The 25,849-nt window shown below is 43.4% G+C and overlaps 1 protein-coding gene across 17 annotated transcripts; it reads right to left on the bottom strand.

Annotated features, from left to right (window-relative positions):
• Positions 1–430: 430 nt before the first annotated feature.
• On the bottom strand, positions 431–25,600 carry tpd52l2b (tpd52 like 2b). 17 transcript variants are annotated; one of them, XM_086213115.1, is made up of 10 exons: positions 25,351–25,600; positions 21,241–21,398; positions 20,209–20,357; positions 18,090–18,149; positions 10,584–10,631; positions 8,467–8,568; positions 6,435–6,461; positions 5,502–5,546; positions 4,983–5,031; positions 431–4,708 (listed from the first exon to the last, which is right to left on the bottom strand). In XM_086213115.1, the coding sequence occupies exons 1-10, from the start codon at positions 25,367–25,369 to the stop codon at positions 4,622–4,624; spliced, it is 744 nt and encodes a 247-aa protein (XP_086069241.1). In that variant the 5' UTR covers positions 25,370–25,600; the 3' UTR covers positions 431–4,621. The 17 variants fall into 17 exon arrangements, with proteins under 17 accessions (XP_086069241.1, XP_086069242.1, XP_086069243.1 ...); XM_086213116.1 differs by having other exon boundaries at positions 5,502–5,543; XM_086213117.1 differs by lacking the exon at positions 6,435–6,461.
• Between the last annotated feature and the right edge of the window lie 249 nt (positions 25,601–25,849).

Here is a 25,849-nt window from a genome sequence, read left to right as displayed (position 1 = left end):
AAAAAAATCCATTTCAACCGTTATCACACTCATAACGAGAATGCTTATACAGGCATTTGAAGTATTACTGTTCATTTACCTGCTGGCAGTATTCACTCCCCAAAGATTATCATTAGCATGACCAGATTCTCCGGAGAACAATGGAGCAACGGCCTCGGACCCGGAACCTTCCAGCTGTGAGACGACAGTGCTCACTGCTGCACGTTTGTGAAAAAGTACATGACGTGACGTACGTGTTGCTTTTTCTCACCTCAGAAACTCCCAAGATTCACTACAAAATTCCACAAGTAACTGAATATGTAAATGTGAGTTGACCTCTTGTAAGATTGACATGAAGTCAAGGTCACAGGCGGTGTAGTTGACATTGTTACCACTGTCTCACACGATAAAGAAGTGAAAAATGAAGCATTGACCACAAACAATCTTCACTTTAAGGAATGCTTTACTGATATCCAAACATATACAACAAAATCAAATTCTTTTTTATTCATTCACCACAATCTTGCGAATCTGATCCCTTTTAATATTCTACATCAGCTAGGCCCAGGACCTAAATAAAGCAAGAAGTCGTCTACTGTCGTCCAGCTTGAGCAGCAGTCAGGCGCCGCGCTTACCACCAGCACCTCCAACTACGCCTGCTTCTCTGCCTGCTGATGTGCATTTTTAAACAGGTGCTGCAAAAAAAACAACAACAACCCCTTCATCCACACGCCCCATCGTCAGACAGGTCGTTTTCTTTTCCCACTGGAAGTGACAGGTAACATTTCCCAAACCTGCTCAACGTCTCCACTTTGAAAAATGTGACTTTAATGAAACTTCACCCAAATTTTTCTTTGACCTTTCAAGGACTCAGCATTTCTTTTCTTGGCGTCTCTCATTTTGACCTGCTGCAAGACTTTTAGGCGACTGACCGTCCAGGAATATCAAGCTTGCAGCTAATGAAGTCTGATGGCTAACGAAAGAAAAACTGTCCAAAAATATTGGTTTGCAGAACCTCGCCGTGGGTTCGCTGGATGAAGCAGACATGGATTATACCAGCTGATGGGCTTCAGGGCTTAAGAACGGACATTTTTAGAGAGTTTGGTGTTGAGTTCGTCTTTGGGGGCTCCAGACAACGACTGAAAGCGGGAGCACTTGAAAGGCAAACAACTTTTTGGGCGAAGAGAGATTTTAGAAGCCAAGTCTGAATAAATGACATGAGGCGATGTCGAGTTCCACCTGGGCAAAGCACAAAGTCGGAGACGTTTTGTAACAGATACTCAAATATCAGCAACTTATTAAACCGATGGCAAATGAACTGTACAAAGGAAAAGCCCACCTCGCCCACCAGAGGGGAAGTCACACGAGAACAGAAGAATTCACCTAACAGGAATATATTAACTACCAAAAAGATCAACACAAACAAGAGGAGACACTGAATCTATGACACACTGGCAACAGCCGTGGAGCAGTTTGTTAATCAGTGGCGTCTCGGCTGCTACGTTTCATCTGGCAAAAGCAGTTTATAAACATTCAGATTTTTATTTTTGGCAGAACTACAAGGCAGTTTAGACAATTTCATGAAATACCTCAGTTCAACGTCGCCGCGCCTGACAGCAGCGAGTGCATGGCGTCGGGGTGCTCTGAGGTTGTGGATTTGGCAACAATGATCATAGAAGGTTTTTGTTTTGTTTTTTTCCTGAGGCAATAAATGTGTTTCAGACAATTTTGGCAACAATTGGACGTGTTGCCCCGTGTCGTCAACCCACAGGACAACATCTGGTTGGTTTCTGGGAGGAATTTATCACCCATGTTGCACTCGAATCAGCGAATTTAGCGCCAGCAAGCAGAGAGACCAAAAAACAAAAAAACAACAACAAAAAAGTCCTTTTTTTTTTCACGTTGAGGAGAAAAGTGGCGGTGCTACACAAATGTGCTTTCAGGTTTGCGGTCCTTTTCTTAGGCTGTGTAGTGTATAAGGCGTTCAGACCAAACACAAAGCAAATTCTTCACATAGACCGATACACAGACAAACGTTCACACTGGCCGGGTGGGAAGGTTCTGTGAGACACGCGCAGTCCAGCTCCCTGTCAGCACTCAGACCCAAACTTCATTCAAAAACAGGCATTTTTCAGGTTGGTTGTGGTCCGGTGAAGACGCTGAGGGAGCTTCTCCGTCCGGGTCCACACCAGAGACGCAGGTCCCGGAGACGGCGACGGACAACAAGGGTTGAGACTGGTGGGTTGTAACAGGAGGGGAAAGCTTGCCTTGGGTTTGGTCTGAGCACATCAGCAAGAGCGATTCGGTGAGTTTGGCCTCGTGCAGCTTGTGTTCAACGTCAGCTTTAGTGTGTTGACGGGAGTGCATTGGTGTGTATTAGGGAGTTGTTAGTTTGGGATCTTATTTACCCAACAGACTAAATATTTCAATGCCCCTTCCTACAATCCAACCAGTCTGTACAACTTTAAAGAAGAAAAACAAAAGGAAAACGTTTTCTACCAGCGAGGCTCTTTATCAGTTGAGTGAATTTAAAGTGAGTAAGGCCGAGGGAAGCGGCGACATTCACCAGGTAGCACACAGCGAAGCATCATCTTATTGTGTTAGCGAGTCGAAAGAAGGCGGCTTCCAAACATCAACTGTCCAGAAGCGCTTTCTTTGGACTTGAATTCATCAAAGTTACAAGCTCCAGTTTTTACAATGAAACACGCTCAGTTGATTTGTAGTCGTTTTCTGCCCAGCTGGGGAGAAAACGACTACAGGAAACATTTGTTGAGCCACAAATGCTTTCAAAACTGATACTTGACAACGAAGGAGTATTTCATCTCACCAGTACTCGCTCGCAGGAGTCTTGAGCTCACCAGGACGTTTCCCCCTCACGCATCCCTTCTTTGAGGAGCCAGCCACGTGTAGCTGACGGCTGAGGTGGGGTTTATATTAGTTTGGGTCGCTGAGCGTGCGGCAGGATGACGATGTTGATTGTGACAGACGACGCATAGCACAATGGTTTTGCTTTTGTTAGCCGTCAGCCTTCATTAGCTTCGAGCTAAATATACATGGCTGGCTCTTTCTGCTGGCTGGGGTCACAAAGAAGTGATGCAGGATCTGACATGACATCTTTGTGAGCTGAAGACCACTATTTTTGAGCACTAGAAAGACAAAATATACTTTTAGGGTAAAGGTAAATCGCTCCAATGGCCTGTGTCCACCAAAGAGTTCTTTCCAGCGACCACGTGGATTTTTCAATGCTCTGAATAGGAGCGCCGTGTTCCGACACACCACCACAAACGCCAAAAGCATGACCATGGATCAGCATCTTGTTTTTTTCTTTCTCCAATCATCAAGAGGTCAGAACTTGTGTAATTCTCATCACAGCCACTTGTTATTCGGTGGTTCAGTCACGTTGGTGGTGGGCGACACAGGAAGACCAGAAGACCAACAGTCACGTCGGACATGGACGCGCGCGATGGAGGGGCACTTCACAAAACCTCACGAGCCCACACAACCGGATGGGTCGTCTTCTCTCAGCGGGGAGACGTTATCTTGAGGTGACGTTACTTAAGAACATTCCGTATCATAGCAACCAAAAGCTGCACCTTCACAGCACTGTCAAACACTCCCAAGCGGAGGACCAAAGATGCTTGGGTGGACACGGCCTCGACACAGAGGTTCCCTCATCTCTGCGTGACTGACTCGTTGATTAGTTTTCTACATTTCTGAAGTTTGTTTATCCTCCCCATGCTTTTCTTTTTTAAACTACCAACCTGATTACTACCGTTCAGCAGCATCAGTGACAATATATTCATTTATATTTGTACATATTGATAAAAGTTATGTAAAAACATTATGCAAAGCAGTGTAAAATAGTTTATAATACAAAATGATTTCTGTTTTTACATCTCGGGTGTTTTAGGTGGGTGGGGAGTTACACGAGACCTCGTCGTCTTTGTATGTTACAGCTGAGATGATATGCACATGCATGTAGCGGAGAGCCGGTCTGGGGGGGGTGCTGGATCCTCTGCTAGGTCAAACCGCTAACCTCTAAACCTGCGAGCGTAGCCGGTGTTCACACTGCCGACAACTGGACAAACGTGAGGAAGAGGAGGGAGGGGATACTGCAGTGATGCTCAGGTGTTCACAGTGTGGATGCAGGATTGGGTGATAAACAGCAGGCTTTAGTCAGAAATAAACCACATCCTCCTCCGCGTGTCCCTCCGTGTGGTTGTTTAACGCATCACGACAGTATCTCAACCTCCATCTCAGGACAGCACTGCTTTTGGCGGTTAAGGTGCCCTTCGAGAAATCAAGACTAGCCGGCGGTTGTAGAGCTAACGTAAGAGCGAAGAGGCAGGACGCCATGATGGAACAAGGCGAAGGCTGTGAATGATTCAGGATTTCCTGGGGGCAGAAACATGGGGGCTCCAGCAAGGATGAGACCGACCACTCCTTCCCCGCCGCCTGCTATGTTTACAGACCTTGGGGTGTGTGTGTGTGTGTGTGAGTGAAGTAGAGTCAGACTGATGAAGGGTCAAAGGTCAGCACTGACTGTGATGTGAGGTGGCAACAGTACAGTCTCAGGTTGTGAGGAAGGTGGCAGCGTGGAGGAGGAGGAGGAGGAGGAGGAGGAGGAGGCTGTGAGGTGCGTTCAGAAAGGCGGGTTCTCCTGAGTCGGGGTGGTGTCGGTGGGGGAGCTGACAGCGTCCCCGTTTCCTCTGGGGCCAACAACCTTGTACTGCACAGAGGACAGACGGAGGGATGGCAAGACAGGAATAAGACGAGTGTTATTGATCGCCAACATCCTCACACTGACTCATCACTTCGTTTCCTGTTTACAGTCGAAGCAAAGCCAATTTGAATAAAAAAAAAAAAAGCCATTCGTTGTTTCCAAAATGAAAATCAGAACTCGTCTGCTTCACACAAGAGGATTTTGAAGTATGAATTATTTTTGTGCTGCTGAGTGGTTTTCTAACAAAGAGGCTGTGTTAGCTGCTGCGGCGCCTGCTCACCTTCAGGTTCCCCATCTTATCCTCAAATGACTTGAAGGTGGGAGAGTTCCTGTGACAGAGACGTCAGGTCACATCCAGATAACAACACATGGCAACAGACTTCATGACAACACGGACAAAAACTAGAAATCATAAAAAGCTCAGCGTTTCATGCAACAAGTTAAACACATCACAAGCAGAAAGTTTTATGCTGTTCAAGGGTAAACATTCAAAAAGCTGGTTTTGGACCTGCTGTCTTTTTAAAGCTGCACATGCTTTACCCCTGATAATGAGCAGGTTACTTCCTGTTCCTGCTACTTTCAACTTAAATCAAGAGTTTAATAAATTGGCTTAAGCCACTCAAATACTTGAGACAAACAAAACCCTGAGGACAAATGGGTTCTGCACAGATTACAGCTGTACTGGAGCCAAAGGCAGGGGTGTCACAGTTCAGCAAGCAGCATGGTAACATCAAATATGAGAACAAACGTGTGTCATGGTGCAGTGAGGGAAGCGATAGAAGCTCGTGTGTTACTTTACCTCATGGCGGGCATACTTATGGAGTGGCGAATGGAATAGTTGCTACTTTGTAAGCATTAAAGAGGAGAGAAGAGAAGTGCAAGTGTTATAAGGCAAGCAAGCACACACACACACACACACACACACACACACACACACACACACACACACACACACACACAAGCTTTAGAGCTTCTGGTTGCTACTAGTTAGCTGTCAAAGTCCTATCACACAGTTGTTGTCAGTTTTTTCTCAGAACACCTGAGTCAGTATCACACAGATAATCCATGCTAACATCAGTATCACTGCATCTGAAATAATTAAGCTAAGCTAGCATCTACGCCAGGGATCTCAAACTCAAAAAGACCTGGGGGGGGCCACTGATCGTCCAGTCCAGCAGGCCACTTCAAATATTCAGAGTTACTTCTTCTGAAAGATTTGCAGGTTTATTAGCAACAGAACAGAGGGCCAACACCAAAACATAAAGTTAGCTTAGGTTAGGTTCTAATCCTGTTTATCCACAGGCCCGATAGAACAGGAGATGTTTGCCGTGACCGATTTCCGACTGAAGTGATCATCATAATTTAGTTTTTATAAAGATGAGCGATAAATAATGAGAGACCTTGTGGTCTGAGTTGCCCTTTAATTGGATGTCATTGGGAGGACAGTATGAAATTGTTGGTTGGGCCATGTCTGGTCCCCTGGCCGGGAGTCTGAGACCCCTGATCTACACAATACACATCCTCAAAAGATAACAAACAATTCCTTCACAATATTTAAAACATCTGCGTGAAAGGAGAATTCAAACATCAGGGAATTAAGGGGGGAGGTAGCATATCATTATCCTGAATCAGAGTTAAAGACTTCACAATGAAAATGACAGAGCTTAACCGCGAAGGTAAACCGGAAATATTAATCTGTTAACCATCCTGAAACAGGACACGTTAGTCTTACCTAAAGGAATTAGAGAAAGGCAGAGCTCTGCAGGTCAAACCAAGGCAGCGTTAACAGAAAAAACAAAAACAAAACACAAAAAAAAAAGAGGAGAGAAAGCATGAGCTAAAAATATCAGGACACAAAAACAAACGGGAACATTCAGCAAGGACAACACACAGTGCCGAAATCAGCAGGGAGGAAGAGAAGAAGGATTTATACAAAGCTGGAAATGTTACTGCGTCACCATGGAAACCACAACATCCATTGAAAACCAACTTTTTCTTCTACTAACAGCTGTTCCCCTCCGAGCTGTGACACAACGAAGGAATCACAAGCTGGAAACGGCTCCTCTAAGTGTGTCGTTTGTGGTCTTTACAACTTCTCCTGAAGACACAGACGCTGAAACGCCTCCAGGTGGCACTTTCAAGCCGACTATGAACATTTATCAGATAATGACACACGAATGTTGGGATATTCAGGCATAATTACGATTCTAAACATGCAGTTACCAGCTTTTAGTGAGGTGCAATGAAAGCAGGAAATACAACGATGTAATATGCGAACAGATTTATGTCCGCATAGAATGAAATTATCGTTTGTTATACACCATATTAAAAGTTAGGCTAAAAGGAGGAATAGAATAACACCAGAACAGACTGCAAACCTGAATTTGATCGTCTCAAAATGGTTTGAGCTTGTTTCAATTAAACAATTTCATTTTCACTCTGGAAGCTTTGATTTTACCACAATATGGTGAAATATTGCTTCTCTTTATCGTCTTGTACCAACAAATCTGACTTTTGCCCGAGCGATCAGAAAGATGTTCTCACCGATAGAGAAAAAGCACAGCTAGCGTTTTGAAGCTTTAGAACACAGACAGCGGTGAGTGATGAAATGTGAAGCTTGTTAGAGTCGTAACCTGCACCAGAAAGGCATCTTGGAGCAAACGACAAAAAGTCATCACTGCAAACGACGGGGATATTATACTTGATACAAAAAAGAAAACATGCGAAATACAGGAAGAGAAATGGCAGAAGAGGAAATTGGGTCAAAACTGTCAAAAACATTATAGTGAAAAACATAATTATACAACTGAGGAAGAAGAGTCCTATGCTTTGTCCCTCTCACACACTGGAAGGAGGAGCAGCATGCACACGGGGGGATCTACGAATCATTCATTGTTACGGTCCTGAGTGTAACATCTCATTCACCCCTCAATCCTTGCCAGTCTTATGGAGCTGCAACTGCAATTCACGTAAAAAGCAAGTCAGGTTTTCACTTAATACAGATGGAAATTAAATCCAATCCAGTTGCAGCAACCTTTATTCTACACCCAACTAATATGTTGGCACTAGTTCTGCAGGTTATTGACTGGTCAAGGTTGGAGGAGAGGAGCTGGAACCACCATAGACCGATTCTACAAGAAAAAAAAAATGAGTAGGGGACACGAACCACACATTCAGCTGTCATCAGGACTGACGCAAGTAAGTTTGGAGGTCTACCAGTGAGTTGGGGTTCAAGGTTGGCAGCAGAGACCAAGGTCTTGGTGACATCATTAGGACGTCATCCAGGTGTCTGGGGTCTCTGCAGCGCTGAGTAACAACCACAATCAGAAAAGTGCCAACATGGCTGGCAGTAATGCCAACAAGCCTGCCAGCTCGGAGCAGACGGACTCCTGAATGAGAGACGAGCTCCCATCATCAGACGCTGCACATCAGTGACGAGGCGGAGCCGCTCGTCTCTGCCATGAATTAACACGGCCACAGACACTCGTCCACGGCTATTTAGAGACACTCAACTGGTTAACAATAATAATAACCATTACTTAGTGCTAGTTAATATAATTGTTAAATGGCCAAGACTGACAATTTAGAGATCAGTTATCACCACTGGACTGGGATCAGAATCTGGTTACAGTTTAACGTCTCTCTAATGAACTAATATTAATCCGCTGTAAGAGATCAGTTTGGGTTTCAACAGTGTCCACGCCACTCATTTGTTCTTGTAGCCTAAACAGAGTGCCGGCCATTTTGGCTCTGTTGCACTGTACCTCATGTCGCCCAGTCTCCTGCTGATGGCCGTGCCCACTGTATTGAGAGCAGCACTGGTCTTCTGTCCCGCCTGGGAAAGAGTCTCCTGAGTCTTTTTGTATCTGCAGATAGGAAGAACACGGAGGAAGGAAGAGGGGAGGACAGATGGTTGGAGTGGAATGAAAAGGGGACATGAAAAAATACAAAAGACAAGACAGGAAAGACAAACAAGGACACAGTGACGAAAAACAAAAGATGGATGGGAGAGGGGAGGGTGAGGAGGGTACAAAAAAGAGAAGTAAATTAGACCCAACCATGTAGCTACAGCAGTTAAAAAGACAAGAGCTACAAGTGAGTGAAGCTAACACTCCTTCCAACAATCAGAGAAGCAAAGAGAACTAAATGGTTAGTCGTCACACAGCAACACAGTCAGACGTTACAGAGATGAAGGCCAAAGCGCCCATCGTTAAAATAGCGCCCAACACAAAGAGGCGGAGAAAACTGGTGATAAAGCATCAGACATTTCAGGATGACTCAGCAAATCCCACTGTACTGCAGCCAAGGCATTGGGACAGGAAGTGTTTGTTGTGTATTTCAGTCCAAAAGGAAGAGGGCACATGGTGGAAAAATCAATGACTCAGACTTCACACACTTAGAACCAGCCAGAGACTCACAACTAGAATGAAAAAGCACGAAAGTGACGATGTCTGAATGTAAAATGTACAAAAATGACCAATTGCATTCTTTCTCACTGACAACTTACTAGCAAAATAGCTGTCACACTCCTCTCAATGCTGAGTCAGTAGAAAACACACACACACACACACACACACACACACACACACACACACACACACACACACACACACACACACGGGGGTGCACTGATGGAAATGAGTCTACTCTACATCCAGATACCTAAAAGGTTTCAGATGCTTTAAAGCAACAAACATGTCTAACAGCCTGAAGGCCATTTTAAACGGCCTCATTCAAAGTCAGCCCAATGAGCGAGCCTGCCTCCCAGAAGCAGCGAGAGGTGAGACGACAGTAATAATAGAAGGTCGCATCAAACTAGTCAGATTGCCTCTCTATCTAGAGTCCTTCAAAAATAAACACACTCTTAAAGGTATCTTCTGAGACGGTAGCATTTACTGAGGGACATCTTTGCACATGCCAAGCTAACATCAGCCTGCCAACCAAACGTGAACTCCTTCCCTAAAAGATGCCTTGCAAACACAATTGTCCTTTTTTCTTGGCTAAAAAACGAAAATAATCACTTTCCTCTGGAGTTCCATCGACCGTCTTCATTTCGTCCACTAATTTAGAGAGTGTCACACATTTTCGTGAATGAGTGGAAACACGTTGAGGATTCCTCGACGCCATCTTCAAAACATTCCTCAGTTTTGAACCACTCACATGTCTCACAAGTCTCCTGCCAGGCGTTCTACCCGTAATGAAGCCACACGTTCTCTGACAGTCTTTCCTTAAAGGCAGTGACTATTTCCGTCCGGGAATACACACAGATGGGTGTGGAAGCGATGGTGTGAAGAATGAGAAGAAAAAAACAGCCCCCAGCTGACCACAGGAGCCTGATGGGGGCTTGTTTGAGCTGAAATGTGTTTGGATGTCAGCAAATTTTTTTTTTTTAAAGCCATGAACTAATACTAAACATGCTTTTAAGAACAAAAACTTTGAGACTTGGAAATACATGCACACCCCAACAGCCTGGTCAGCTGAGCCGCCAGGGCGCAGATCGAGTCTCGGCACCAGATGATTCAGCGAGTGCACACAATTGTGTATGATCACGGCTGACCTTCCCTGCTGCTCAAAATATGGAGCGAGATGTACTGAGAAAAGGCAAGACAAACAGAAACAAACAAAACCGTCCCAACCAGGTTTGGAGGTCTTCCTAAATGATCTACAGTCTTTGTGGAGTTAGACAGTAATGGAACGAACAAAGCCACATGTCTAATGCAACACTCCCACCATCACACAAGCAAATGAAAAACAGAAGGAAAAACTTAAGACGTTCAACAAAACTAGAGAAAAGATTCCCGAAAGAAATCCAAACCAAAAGAAACCTTAGCTCATATACAAAAGCAAAGCAAGAACACAAAAGAGAAAGGGGTCAACTCACGCTTCAGAGCGGGTAATGTCTTCCAAAGTGGCTGATGCAGACAGATATCTGAAGACACAACAGCAGGATAATGACACTCACAAAACAGAACAGTAGAGCACAGCAGAGGTCAGCAGTCACAGGTCTTTCACGCCAAGCCCAAACGTTACTACGCTGACTGAAGGGCCTGGTGGCCATGAAAGTGTAGAAGAAAGGCCATTAATATTCCGAGAGATGTAATCGACTGGGCTCTTCGAGAGAAGTCAAACGCCAGCAATGCTACACAAGTGAAGGCGGTGTAAAAACCATAGGAGTGACACAAATAAACCATTCTGGTCTTCATTATCTAGTGACATTTGTTTTTTTTCCAAATTTATTTTGTTCTAAAAAAAAATAAAAAAAAAACTGGATAAAAAATATATTTTTGTGTAACAGCATACTGAATATGACAAATACACACTGAGGTACATGACTTGAGGTGGGACAATACTTCCTCTTGTGGTACAACAGTGAGGCAGGCGACAAATGGAATGCTTAATGTTGCAAACATCAAAGTATAATATAGATCCCCGCTGCCACGTTAACCACTTCTTTATTCTACCTGTGTGTGTGTGTGTGTGTCACAGAGGCACTGATGTAAGAGTCTCTTCTTTATTGTACATTTCATTTGTCAAACATTGAGAGACCAAAACGTAAATGCAGTAATTACATAAATATTCCTGCCTCTCTTCTTCAGTTACATTTATCATAGCTCATCACAGATCAGTTTCCTCCCAACAGCTTTATTATCCCAGGATGGCTGCGTCATGATACTTTGTTGACATATTCCAAGTACCACGGCAGCATCTTATAGGGAGTTACTCTGTCATTCATAAATGATGAGAAACCGCCAGAGAACGAATTTAAAAAAAAACCCACACAAATCATACTATTTAACCTGTAGAAGAATCCAGCAGATTAAGGGTGATAATGATGATGTTCAGTTTATTTGGATATTTTATCGTTAAATACAAATGACATTAACATGGAGAGTGTTTAGCCTCCATCCAGACTGACATACATCACCTGCAGAATTAGTTCTTCACTAGCAAGGGAATTTATCAATTCAGTAACTTTACCAAAGGAGTTCTTGAAACTAAAACATGTGCTGATAAGCGTATCACACAATCACGAATCAGCTCAACATTTCAGAGGCCTGATTCACATCTGTCAGCACTCCGGCCTATTCTGTCTCGTAGTACCGCTTCATACCTCTCGAGGCGATAGTGAGTGAGTCATGGTGGCGTTACTTTGGCCTCAGTCCAACGTGAGAATGAAGCAAAGTACTGACGTTATTTTGACTTTTCAAAACTGATATTTAGAGCCGCTGATGACAACACATTTTTAACCCAAATCCAAAAACGAAGCTAAGCCAGGAGCTGTAACATTACGAGAGCTTGATGTCACGTGGGGAGATTACGAGACAGCAGCAGCAGCATCTTGAGCGGCTCTTCCTCATTTTAGCCGTTTGATCAAATTTGTGTATCCTTGCCTTGGCGTTAGTTGCGGTTATGATGAATGAAAATGAAAGCTAGATGGTATGGACCAAGTAGAGGACGATATAAACTAACAAAAAACAAAATAAAAAGTGCTATGCTGCCCCTGATATCATTAGTGTGGCGTATATGTCGATTGGACAGTCAATGTTTAGCACCTTACGACAGGCACTGATTGCTATGATGGTTCCAAAGCATCACAAACGCATCAAGGCATCCGTTTACAGCCGTGACAAAAGATGAATTTCTGTTTTTCTATTTGGAACAGACAATGAACTTTTACCTTATCTCATCTTTAAAGAGAAACACTTCTCAACTAATTGATTAAATTAAATCAATGACATTTTCTGGCGGCAGCGACTTATTTATCTACAGGTCCATCTGACCGAGAATGACCAACCGACTCTTTGACTAATAACGTGTCCACATTAGAGTGATTAGGCACAGTCGATCAATTCAGTCTGATTGTGCAGGAAGACGTGAGGTCAAACAGACGGAAAAGGTAACGACTCTGGTGAGGAAAAGAACAACCACACAAATTCAAGAAGACCAAACAGGTTAATAAATAGCCGATATGATTAGAAACAAAGCCGGTTTAAACACTTTCCCACACACACCGTCCAGCTTGTAGTACGGGGCCAAAAAAAAAAAAAAAACCCAGAGGAGGTGAGTTTGCGCTGACTGCTCAGTAAACAATAGCAGAGGAGATGAGAAGGCAGAGCAAACACACGCACGCCTCAATGCAAGGAGACCTCACTAAAACGATTTCATACAAAACAAGAACACCGTTGTCATTAAAAGTCCTATATTTTCACACCAGAAGTCCCTGAACACCTGAAGGCTGAGCCCTTTTGAAAAAAGTCCAATCATCAAGACCTAAATGAGAAACCATCCCTTGATCATTGAACTTTATTTCTAAAAAATGACAATGGCAGAGGAGGAATTGTTTTTCCTCAATGAAATCTTCTTCCTCTTAATGACACTCCTCCTAAACAAGGCCACTGAAGTTTTAAATTTGTTAAACAGAAAATAAAACAAAGAAGTGGTCCTTGAACAGGCAGCAGAGCCTGTGGGTCTGTGTGTAATCACAGTGGCTCTCCGTGGTGGAACACACCTGGGCTTCCTGGTTCTTAACTGGCCTGTTTAATCCCGCCGTCGACCTCACCGATTGGCAGTGACCTGATCCTTGGCTTCCACCACTGACACACAATGCTAATCAACCCTCTGACCAACATGAGTAACTAATTAACAGTTAATGCAGGACAAAGACGCTGTACGCGACAGGGCTGGATTGCTTCAACTAAAAAAAAAAAGACCTTGCAGATCTCATCGGTAGGTTTTTTTTTTAATCCAAATTCAGTACAGTGGCATATTATTTCCTTTGTGTAACAGAAACAAGAGACAGCTCTTCTTATTGACCGAGACAATGCTGTTCTCTATATACGCTGACTTACACCAGCACAATGCAGCTTCCTGTACGGCACAGGCTCTTCACACATTCCAGCCCTGTCACACTGTACTCTGTCTAATAAGTAAATCCAGCAGTATGAGTCTTCAAGAATCTTCTCTCTACAGTTTTTGTCAGGATTTAGGTTTCCTGCCAATACATTTTCACAGACGTTTATTTGGTCATGATAACCAATCACACTAAACGGAGTTCAACAGCTGACTGACTCTCGCCACTGACTCCAGTTTTCATGACAGCCCTCAGATGATTCACAATTCATAAATGTCGCAGTTTACATCAGTCCAGCTCTCTGTGCACCCCATACACCATCTTTCTTTAGCTCTCGCTCTCTCTGGACATCATGTGACAAAGCAAAACATAGGCCCGTCTCTTCCTCCTATCTTTCACAAATTCCTTCATTCTCCTCCCACTCGTGACAGCTCGTCAGGGCTGCCTGTCTGGTCTGGCTGCTGGGTGGCATAATGGACGAGTTATGAGTCAAACGCAGACTACTGCACCTGCCTGAGCGTGATTGCTCTTTTAGGCCGTCCTTATCTGTCAATTTCTGAGTGTGAAGGAACAAAAGTACAAACCTCAAATGTGTGGGTGCAAAAGTGAAAGCAGACTGTGTGTGACCACCGTCGCCCTCTCAGGTCAGGTCAACCAGCTGAGGGATCGCGCCAATCCAGTTCATTTCAGCAGCACTCTGGAAAATTCCATCAGACCTCAGCGGCATCTTAGTGGAAACCGGCAGGGAAACTCACCGATTTCATGTTTTTCTAACTACAGAATGGTTATAAAAACCCTCAAATCCCATCCTGAAATATTTTACCGCCTCACTAACCAAAACTGCCAGATACACAGACCGAAGTTCCTGTTTCATGAACACGACAGCTCTTTGGGAAACATCCTTACTGTTGTTGTTGTTGTTACTCCTAGTTAGCTTAGCTGCAGTAACACTCGCAGTTGGGCAGCAGAGACAGCCATCGTCAAAAAAAACTAACATTTCCTGTGAAAATACGGTCCGTATTTAACACTGAAGTCCAAGAGTCTCAGTAAGTTCAAGATATATTTCTTTCCGTCTTCTGTTTATCTTAAAAAACTGACATACGGATGCTGCTGCAAGCAGTTAAAGCTGTCATTCAAACAGGCTTCTTGTTGTGATGTTCTCTTGAGGACAATTACAGGAATTCTATTCCAGTCAAGGTATTAAAAAATACCCCCCAAAAAATGGCAAACAAGTGCATCAGCACACTGGACGTAAGCTGCTATGCATACAAATTTGTAATCAAGAAAGAAGGGGTACTAAGTCAGAGTGTGCTGAGGGATGCACAGGCAAAGCAGTCAATATATGCCAGTAAGAACAGCTGATTTACATAAAACTTCAGACTTGATCGTAATGGCAAACAGAAGCTATGAGACGAATATGAAATAGAGCATCAACAAAACACCACATCCAAAACTTTCCTGAGATTTCTACTTCTTGAAAGGTGTAGAGAAACAAAAACTCGTCTGAAGCCCCTTCAGCTGAAGTTCAGGGTAACATCTGTCTGAGCTGTTTCAAAGTTACCTCTTCATTAACATCTAGAAAAGAATGTCTGTTTGCTGATGGTTTCAGATGGAAACATTCTAACTCCAAATCGTCCAGCATTTTCACCCACGGGAGGGGGTCCACTCCGATGGACGTACAAGATCTGAAGCACCAATTAAAATACACATTTAATGGAAACCTAAGCACTCAAGAAGAGCACACACTGAGCTGCTTGGAACATGATGATCGCGGTTTAATTTTATGCTTTTTCACATTACTGCTGCACAAGTGTGTACCAAATAAATAAATACAGTAGTGTGAAAATGTCTGCCATACGATAACTATACTTTATTGTATGTGTTGTGATTTTAGTGTGTGTGCTGTGGTTCGCTCGGCGAATGCAACTGCAGCAATGCCACTGCTTTGTGGAAGCATTTTCACGTCGCCTGCAAGAACTCGTCTACGGCACTGCCAACATTTTTCTTTACACCTCCATGTGTGCGCAAGCCAGCGGGAGCATGGATCGAATCAGCATAGCAGAGACCAAGAGCACAACGGAAGCTGAACCAACAGGACCGAAGAGGAACTGGTACCGGAAAAAAGCACCTCTACTTGTTAAATGGTAGGCATACTTGGATGTTACTAGCAGTTTATGTTGTTTCTGTATTTTATTTCTTTGCACTTTCTAGTAAATAAACAGAAAACACTGACAAAAATAGGAACTCTGACACTAAAAAGACTGCATTTTTTAAATTGTCTTGTTCTTTTAAATGTAAAATTTGTGATTTAAAAATAAAAAGGAGAAAAGATGAGAAATTGGCATTAATTTTGTGTTTATATATACAATTGTAAGAAAAAAAAAACCACGACAGTATCAGGATACATATTGTTATCGGGAACTTCAGGAACATAAAAGACTGAATGTGAATCAGGTGTGCAAAAGGGTTACACACACACAGGCAGCAGCAAGTGACAACCAACATCTCCTTGACAAAATCTGAACATCAATAAAACTTTAGAGAAGACTGAAACTCGTAGTCAGAGTTGTACTTCACCGGTGCATGCAGCAAAGTACAGACCAGCATGAGCTTTAATGTCCATCAATAAATAAATGAAAGACCAGCACCACCAACAATCATCCTACTCTGGTCAGGAAAGTTGCTAATTGGCTTCCTTAGCTGGCATCACTTCAACAAAGGTATTTATATCGTTACATAATCAGTTTTTCCACTGTGAGGCAATTGATTGCATTTGGTCCATCAGGAACCCTCAGGCTAAAACCATTATGTAATGGGCAGCAGTTACCAGTACAAGCCTCAATGGTCTTTCAACAAATTCTGTACTTGGATCATGTTTGTTGCGCTCTCATTCTCAACCTTTCCACCCCATGAAAAACCTGATGAAACACCAGGAACCAACAGTAAGACAACAGTGGCAGTTTTCAGCAGGAGCAGCGTTAAAATAGGCAGAGAGGAAACGTATGAAAGTGCTTTAACTGTGGTGGACCGTTCCCCTGCAGAAACGGAAGTAGAGAGGAGGACGTGTATCATCACTTTTGGAAGACAGGACACCTGACCTCAGGATGAGGAAGTAAAAAAGACAGATGACACTGATAAGAGGGACACAAAAAGAAAAATACTATGTAAATTTGATCTTTAACTCTGTACAACCTATTTCCCATCCATCAATCTCAGATATCCTCAGCTAAGACGCTAGGCGCAACAGCCACGGTCTGAGGGCAACCAGTGCCGGTTTGGTGGTTTACAATCCAAGACAGGAACTAACTTCAGAGTTGAGAGATGGCCTCTACATCTGTAGACTCACATCATCAGTGGTCAAATCATGCACGAGTACAAGTGTTCCACATGAACTGCTTACCTTGCCTAAAGAGTCTGTGTTCATAGACAGAATTACAGACAGAGACATATCACGGTTTGTCACCATTACCGATAGCTATGCTAACTCTTGTGTACTGAAGGGCAACTACAGCAGGGGAACTTCTCAACACACTGACAGTTACTATTGTCCACAGTAAAAGTAGAAATCATTAATATTTTTTAAAATTCTGTTTTCAGGTATGATCCTGAATCAGTTAGCCACAAACTAACTACCAATGTAGCCATCTTGTCTTCACAATAAAAGTAGCCATCTATCCACCCAGTCATTTTCAAACTCGTATCCAAAATCGGGTCCTGAAGGAAGTGGTTTTAACAACGCCACATCAACCAGGTCCAGCTAGGGGAACTCTGAGGCATTCTTAGGCCAGCACGGAGATGCAACCCCTCCTCCAGCTCCACATTGGATCAACTTACTCTTTACTCTTACCAAGGTTACTCCTCAATACCAGGTCTCCCTCCTCATTTGTCACCTTTGCTGGTGCATTGCTGTATTATTGCACCCACTGGCAGCTCAGCCTTGGACCTTTTAAAGCTGTGATTAATACAATGCTTACCATCTCCGCAAACAATATGAAGTAAGCCAACCAAGATGTTTACAGACCCCAGCATAATTCATCATTTAAGACAACACCTCTTTTAGTCCTGTCCGTGGAGACACTTGGCAGTGACAACACACTGGTACTGTAACCCATGTTGATCTAAATGGTACATGTCAATGTCACGCTGGTGTTCCAACATTTTTAGGGAGAAATGTCAATGTTACTGGTGGAAAAGGTTTGTGTGGAGCCCCACAAGACATGACACCTACTCAATACATATCAGTCTTGTTCTACTGTGGAGGAATGCACCCTGGTCATGCAAGTCTTTCACCCTCAAATTGATCTGAGTAAACCGGATGAACAAATTACAGTTACAGGTTTGTCCTCCTACCAGACACCAAGTTTAACACCAGCTGTTGAAATGCAAGGGCTCTCAAACATGGTTAGAAGGTGAGAAGGAAAGGGAGAGGGATGAAGGCTGTTGTATGAGTAGAAGTCAGAGCGTGAGAGAGCAAACATCGCAGAAGCCCAGGCGTTAGTGGAGAGCGAGTGAGCAGCAAACAGTGCATGGACTCACAGATCCAAACTGGTAACTTTCTCATTCCACTCGCCCAGTTTCTCAGCAGTTCTCACATAGCTAGAAACAGAGACATGAGGGTGTTATGCTGTAGAGGTTCAGCGAGAGGTCAGAGCAGGCCGGCTCCCGGAAGAGGCCAGCATTCAAAAATTACACACTGAGCTCTACACCCAGCAGATCCTTGAGGTACAAGTGCACAGAAGATGGTAAAATAAAAACATATGAATCTTGTCTTTCTCTTGTTAGTAGTAGTTCAAAATTCAGGCTGTCATGTTTCATGTCAATACATATCTGATTAATACTGAGTGGAAAATATGGTGGTTTTCAGAGAGAGTTTTAAGCATCACATTATCAAACTGTGTTTCCATCACAGTGCAAGTGAGTGGCTCAGTGTGTCAGTTGCAAACTCAGAGCTTCCCTTTTTAGGACGCTTCAAGAAAGATGGCGCGCCGTCAGTGGAGCGATCCTGAGATTTACATTTTCTCCCTCGCCATTATCCAAGTGCAGGAATGATACCTTTGCTGCAGTGTCAATAGCGGCTATTTCAACTTGCATTACAAATACATTCAGTGCTTCTTGTATTTCAGATGTTTTCTACTCTCGTTTATGTTCAGCTGATCGCAACCACAAAGTGCAGAGACGAAGGAAGTGCGCTTTTACAGAGAAGACCTTAATAAGACCAGGCGCTAGTTTCAGGCGCAGTGTAATATTAATGAGGTTTTTGATCAGTAACTCCTGCATCATTCTCTCACAGAGAACCACAGGTAAAATGTAGCTCTTTGCATGGGTGAAACAGGTTCTTTAAGGTCTAACACCTGTCAGCATATGCTGATATCAGTCTAAATGCCCCACTGGTGGGTTTTGTCATTTCAGTGTCAATTACTCAGCAGTATTTGTAACTGAGATATGACCATGTGCGTGTTTGAAAACACAATTTCGCCCTAAAATTGTAAACCACAATCTTGCAGCTGTGCAGATGATTGAATACACAACGTCTAGCGGGGTCACATCTTATAACATGTACCGATGATCGATGTGGAGCGAAGCTAAGAAAGCTGCCGTTTATTCATACGTGGTTTGTTGGGGTAGAACCAACATTATTCAAGAGACAGATGTCAAACCTTTGGACTGAATGACAAAACAATAAGCTAAGACTTTGTATTCAATTGAGAAAAATAAAAAAACGACTGAAATCCTCCAAGACCCACCTGTTGCAGTTACAACACATCAGTAATGTGGACCACAGGGCTGAAGCCCTAACAGAGCCGCTGTAACAGGTAAAAACACCTGCTCTGCTGCGTTGATGTGACGGGTCACAGATATTCCCCATGTATTTTAGGAGTATTATTGAAATGGAACAAATAGGGGGTAGAACCGTGTACTTGTTCCCCAAAACCAAGTAAATGAAAATGTCTAAAGATCAAATAAGAATAAAAAGTTAAAGTTCCTGTGACTACCCTGCCATCTTTAACATGAAGACAGCAATGAACGGTATAATTTTCACTTTACAGAGCAGACTGTTACACTTGGATTTCAATTATCTGGCAAAATCAAAAACTATTAAAGTATGGAAGTCTAAAGAAAAGAGGCAGGTCTGTTTAAAAAAATGTTTGTTGTCGCCGTTACTAGAAGAAGATGCTACGTAAGTCGTCCACTCCAGGCTGGTTGGGTTCATCTTTGCTCGATGATGCAAATGAGAGTTGTGACTTCTACAAGTCTGGCCCCGAAAACTGAGCCCACCAACCAAAAAGATAATTCAACTTTTACATATCTAAATATTTCTGCTGAATGCATACGGGCGTGTGATACTTGTTGAATGTTCCCCTGTTAAGAAAGTGCCACTTTTACAGACGGCCAATAAATTTGTCCAACATGCTTAAAGTTCTATTCTAAAACATTTTGAAGCCCAAAGTTAAAAAACAAAACAAAACATTTTAAACCCTTTAAACAAACAACCCACTGCTCAACAAGCTGGAACCGACGAAACATTTTAACCTGGACTTGAATATTATAACTTATTAGAAGCAGATGGCCTCCACAAGAAATAAGCAGGCATCTTCCCAAAAGTTGACATCTTATCTGCCGTTTTACGAAATGACCTGGACTGAGGATTACATACGCGTTGGATGTCTGTACGTCTTGCCAGCTCTTGGTGAGGTTCTGCCGGAGTTCAATGAGTGGGCTGAGACCAAGTTTCCTCTTCAGCTCTGTGGCATGTCTCTCTTTGGCTGACAAAACCTGACGCAGGGTGTTGATCTCCTCCTCCACCTGGAACCCAACACACCCACCAGAAAAAGCTCAGTCATTCATTCTGCTCCATAAAGCCTCAAATCTCCCAAAAATGGAATGATGCCAGTCTGACACAGTCCAGGCAGCAGCCAGCCAAAAGCAGTCTCAAGAGTTGCTTAACTTTTCAAAACATGATTCGGAAACATTCCAGCTAAAACAAAGCTAAAGGCTAAGTTGGTTTTAGCGACACAACTAACCTGAGGACGCGTCTGGTCAAAACACTGCCTACATTTAAAGCTGAAGGCTTGATTTCATAGCCTGAAAAATCGAACAAAGCAAACCTCTGCAATACTTATTTAAATTTTTTTTTTTTACAACTTAATCTTCACTTTTGTATTACAAATTTAGTTTCTTAAATGAACGGTTGTGTACCAGAGTCAAAGTCAAGTTACCATTGCTGATACTGGTTAAAAAGTAAATGCTACCCAAACCTAGAGGTCCGCCACGGTTCACCTTGGTAAACAGCATCACCCGAGTTACAAACCCTCACTCACACAGGTTGGTCGTGTCCTGACACACAAATCTGCATCACAAATGCGATTACTTGAAAACAACAGCGCTGACCCGCTATTTAAGATCTGATTTCAGAAAAAATAAAAACTATTCCCAGACAGTCGACGAGTCCCATTCTATTTCTTTAGTTATTTACCCACCGTAAACAATGCACCACAACAGAGAAATGAAATCAAATTAAATAATTTAATGAAATTAAACTGCAAAGGTTTGTAATTCCAACAGCATGGAATTTGACTGCTCTATATATTAAATGTTTTTCCAAAGTTAATGAGGATTACTTTTTTAAATCATGTATACACAAAGTGGATTTTTTTTTTTTTTTTTTTTTTGGACAAGTATGCATCACCTTGGAGAGCTCAGTGCGGAGCTCCTCAGCCTCCTCCTCCGTCAGGCCCGGGGGGAGAGGGTTGGTCGCATTCCCCACTGCTCCCGCCACCGGCACATCAGCCAGGCTGTCTGTATTGTCCACACCAAGACCCTTGTTCGGGGAGTTCAAGTTGATATCTGGAACAGAGAAGAGACAGGTAGTGAGTAGTGGGAGGAAGAGAGGGAGATTAACAGAAGAAGTCTTGGTGAGGGTTACAGAGAGAGCCTGCAGAGACGTATAAAAGTATGCACTTAGGCAGCTTGAAGTACTGAAAGCCAGGAGTGGTTGGCTCAGATGATCCCTTTCCATATCAGTTTCACACAGACGCACTTCAACTGCGGCCAGGAAGGAGCTCATGTTGCCAACAAGAGATATCCGACAGGAAAGAGAAAGTGGCCATTAGGAGAGCAAGGAGTTCAAGTGTACCCTGGGAGAGTCACCCGAGATCCCTTTGTCTAAGATCAATTAAACCAGTCACAGCCCGGACAACAAATAACAGACACAAACAGGAGGCAGAGACAAACATGGAACAGGACATCATACAGACATCAGAGGGTTTGTTCTATGGCTTTGTAGCTGTAGCTATCTATCTATCTATATAGCTACACTTGAAATTTATCCAGCAGTGGTGGCGACACCACAAGGGTGTCCACTAAGATTTTTACTGTCAGCAATTTTAGAACAAAGACATGTTCGTCATTACTCTGAGGATACGATCTTAATTTTGGCAGCTACAGAATCTTGGCACAGGCTGAGCTGGCACGGAGGACAACACGACACAAGAGGGACACAGGAGCAGTCGGCTAAAACCCTCGGTCCCTGAATCTGGCCTTCATTCACATTACAGTCCAACATCAGCCCGTGTTTTCTTCAGTAGGCCAACCTATAATAAACCAAGCTAAGCTTAAACCTGTTATTACCAACAAGCGTACCATCTCCATCAAAGAGTCAATGTTTGCAAATTGTGGAGTTGATCTTGAGCAGGGCGCAGTCGCGACTTTTCGTAGCAGTGAAACAGACTCTGCCATTATGACACTTAGCTTGTTTAAAGCAGAGAGAATGAAGCACCTGCCCTGCAACCTGCAGTAGAAGGGTGATGTGGAGACTCCACAGAGGTGTTTTGATTGAGTTCCTCTACTTTCCCTTTCTCAAAGCCATTAATTCGGCTATTCGCCACAGACAAAAGATCCGTCCATCCATTCTGTCTCTGTGCTTTTAGAAGTGTGACGAAGGCATAATATTGCCTCCTTGAAAGTGTGATGGAAGCTCTGCCTGTAGATATAACATTACTTTCATTGTGCATGACTGCACAAGTGTCCATGTGGCACAGATTTTGTTATCAGATTGAGAATATGCGAGGTCTGCCTACCAGCCAACTTGCTGTGAATGCCAAGCCCTTATTATTAGTGGATGAACATAAAAAGTCTCTGCTCAATATCGTTTAAACTAACAAGCAAGTCAGCCATCAGCAAAGCCTTCGAAGGTGGGATTTCCACCAGCAGGCTGCTGTTTCAAACTGTTCAGAATCAAAATTGGTGAAACGGCTCATCAGGCCTGCGTACTTCCAGAAGTCATGTGATCTTCTGCTGTCATTCACTGGCTAGAGTGTTGATGCAGGAGAAACTGTTGGCCTACAGTTTCAAAACTAACAGCAGCACAGCTGTACTCCGCCACTCTGCTGGCACAGGTTAGGAACACAGACTCAATGCTGCCTCCAAAAGTTACAGACGGACATGATACTGGTCCACAGCAGTCAGCTGGCTATGTCATACCACGACCTGCAGCTCTCCTTTAACCTCCTCAGTCCGTAGAGTTCCTGTCCTGATAACTGAAGCAAACTGGCTTCACAACTCAACAGATAACACATGGGCAGGACAAACACACCAAAAGTTACATGTCCTGTGCAGGGGATAGAGATTCAAGAAAGTCCGCCAAAAGCATGTGGAAAGCAGCTGCTGAGCGATATGACTGCTCCACCCACAAGTTACATTGATTCAGACCGGCCTGCAGAAATAACACGAGGGGGGCGGTGATCTGGCTCTGGTGGATTAATACCTTTTCTTCTTCAGACCCGGTCTGTCAGCAGTGCAGTGCAGCAGTTGCTGTCAGCACTGACCCGGATCTGCTGAGGGCAAGACTCATGATATGGATGACGACCTCATACAACCCACCCTTCAACAAACTGGCAATTTCCTCTTTGAGCTGAGTTGAGATAATGAGTTGGCCATTACTACTGCACTTCCTCACGTCTAAATTTTTTTTTTTAAATGTCGGTGCTCCACCATCTGCCTTCTTCCACCACCTGTATCGTTCCAAACATTACCTCCACACTATCAAAGCAAAGCATGGATGACTGCTTGCTCCTCAGTTTTACAATGAAGCTTTAGAAATGGCAAAAACACATCGATGGCATCAGGAAACGTCCCCAGCTCGCCCCGACTCGCAGTCACAGCATCACTCTTCAAACAGTAAGAAGATCTCATTTGGACAGACGTGTCCTAGTTAGCTCCCGCTGTCATACTTGAAGACGAGTTCAGGCAGCCTTCATTACCTCCTCTGAGACCACCCTGAGGTCCAGGAAGACAGTCCACCATGACAAGTCAATCCGGGTCACTCACTACACAGAGCTCCACCACACAGCCCAGCAAGTCTCATCACAACAGACCCACAACAGGAATAGTGTGATATGACTGTTGCTGCGTATCAAACCTACTTTTACGCAACACATGAAACAGTAATCAAAAATATATCAAGATGCCTCGTCATCCAATATCAAGTTTCAATACCTGAGGAGTAAATTTCCAAACTGGGGTTTAAATACAAGCCTCTGCTGCGCTACATTTCAATCTTTCCATCCATTATATTTAACGCAATATCGCTGGAACGCCTCCACAGAACTTCTTCAAAATTTCACATAAATGCTGTAGGAGACTTCGGGAGAAAATGGAGGTTTCTGGTAAAAGGTACCCCTGACAGGCACACTTTGCAGAGCCATACAACTGCAATGCAGTATTTCAAGCTAAAGTTGTAAAATTGCCTTGAGTGGAAGGAGTGCGCTGAAACATCAAAGTGAAGAGTTGAGCCGGAAAATTTAAGTTAAACCACATTTTGTTAAACTGGCTCATATTTTCATATAATGAAAACAATATTACCTGTACAACAACAAATTTATACAATATTTACAATTAGTAAACAATGACAAACACTTGCAAACGGTATGAATTTGGAAAATAAACTCTATTCTTTGTTTCCAAAATATGTGGAAAAGCCCATTTATCATATATATTTAACTCGCTGCTTCTACATGATAATGAGCAGAAAATAAACAAAGAAGAAGAAACCTGAGCAAAACTGTAAATGTCAACTATCGGATTGACAACATGGTTTAAAACTGGACGATATCTGACCATAACGATGACGTGCCGATAATATCATGGATCTCCGAGGAGAACCGTATCAGTGGGATTTTCCCCAGACAGATGGAAGTAAAGACAGTCAGTGAGGAAGCTTCGTCATCAAGTCCTCCTGATGTTAACCACAAAAATGCGTTGTTAAATTGCTGTAAGATTAATTATCATTGAAGTTTAAGGGGGGACAGAACAATGGGTGTTGTGCTACCACCTAAACAGACTGGCCGCTAGCTAGGGCAGAAGGAGAACATTAGCCTTATTGTTTACAAGCTCTGCCTTGGTTTCAGAAGCTGGTACGGGCCTCACAAGCACACAATTCACACCCAAGTCCAAAGCAGAGTCCGTCCTAACAGGTGAAAACGTGACGGGAAGTAACGACGGTAACTCGATCCGCCTTTAGCTGCTGCTGTCATTTAGCAGCGGGCCCGTCCTGTCCCTGCCATTTCATTACGAGCCCTCAACACGCCAAACTTTTAAACTGACAAAACTTGGGAACATATACAGATATTCAAGAGTATGTATCTATAAATACATATGCAAGATTACTCAGTGGTTTATTAATCCACTCCCAACAGTCAGCCGCCAGCTAGCAAACAGCGTATTTATCTCTGGCACTAAGCTAAGCTACAGGGAGCTACGGGCTAGCTAAGTAATCCGCTAAGCTAACAAGTCGTGTTACCTTGACTGGCGGGATCCATGGCGTCGATTTAGAAGAAGTTGGGACTCGTTTCTCGTCAATGGTCGTGTTAAACACGGCTACAGAACTGGCAGTGTTAGCCGTCTGCCGTGCGCGCGTGTCTATGAGAGAGTGTATGAGTGTGTGTGTGTGTGTGTCAGTGTGTGTGGAAGTCTTCCTGGTTTTCTGACTGCTCCCACTCAGAGAAAGTCGTCGACAGTTTAGCAGCCAGCTCAGCCTAAAGCACTTTCCGATAAGCTAATCAACCAGACCATGAGGCATCCGGTGGGGGATTTCAAAATAAGGTTATTGTTTTTTTTAAATAAAAATGCGTCTTTGTGATGACCCTGAGTGCAATGATGCATTGCTTTATTTTTGTGTTTGGCAAGTTACTTTCAAAATGTCATGAATTAGGTACTACCAGTCACTATCATTTGATTATAATACCTTACTTTACGACAGTCTACATAGAGTGAGTTGCTATTTACTGTATGTTTTCATT

This window comes from Aulostomus chinensis, chromosome 9 (genome assembly GCF_037954235.1).
Source record: "Aulostomus chinensis isolate RoL2024-O1b breed Wild chromosome 9, RoL_Achi_v1.0, whole genome shotgun sequence".
In the NCBI taxonomy this organism is placed as follows: Eukaryota; Metazoa; Chordata; class Actinopteri; order Syngnathiformes; family Aulostomidae; genus Aulostomus; species Aulostomus chinensis.
The sequence above is the reverse complement of the archived record's forward strand: the minus strand, read 5'-3'. Positions and strand labels throughout refer to the sequence as shown.

Bases quoted from the DNA above. Each gene is read 5' to 3' on its own strand.
- tpd52l2b (XM_086213115.1), bottom strand. The intron at 18,150-20,208 runs GTATGTAATCCT...CTCTGTTTCTAG, and splicing joins GACGTACAGACATCCAACGC to CTATGTGAGAACTGCTGAGA. The intron at 10,632-18,089 runs GTGAGTCCATGC...TTGTGTCTTCAG, and splicing joins AAAGTTACCAGTTTGGATCT to ATATCTGTCTGCATCAGCCA.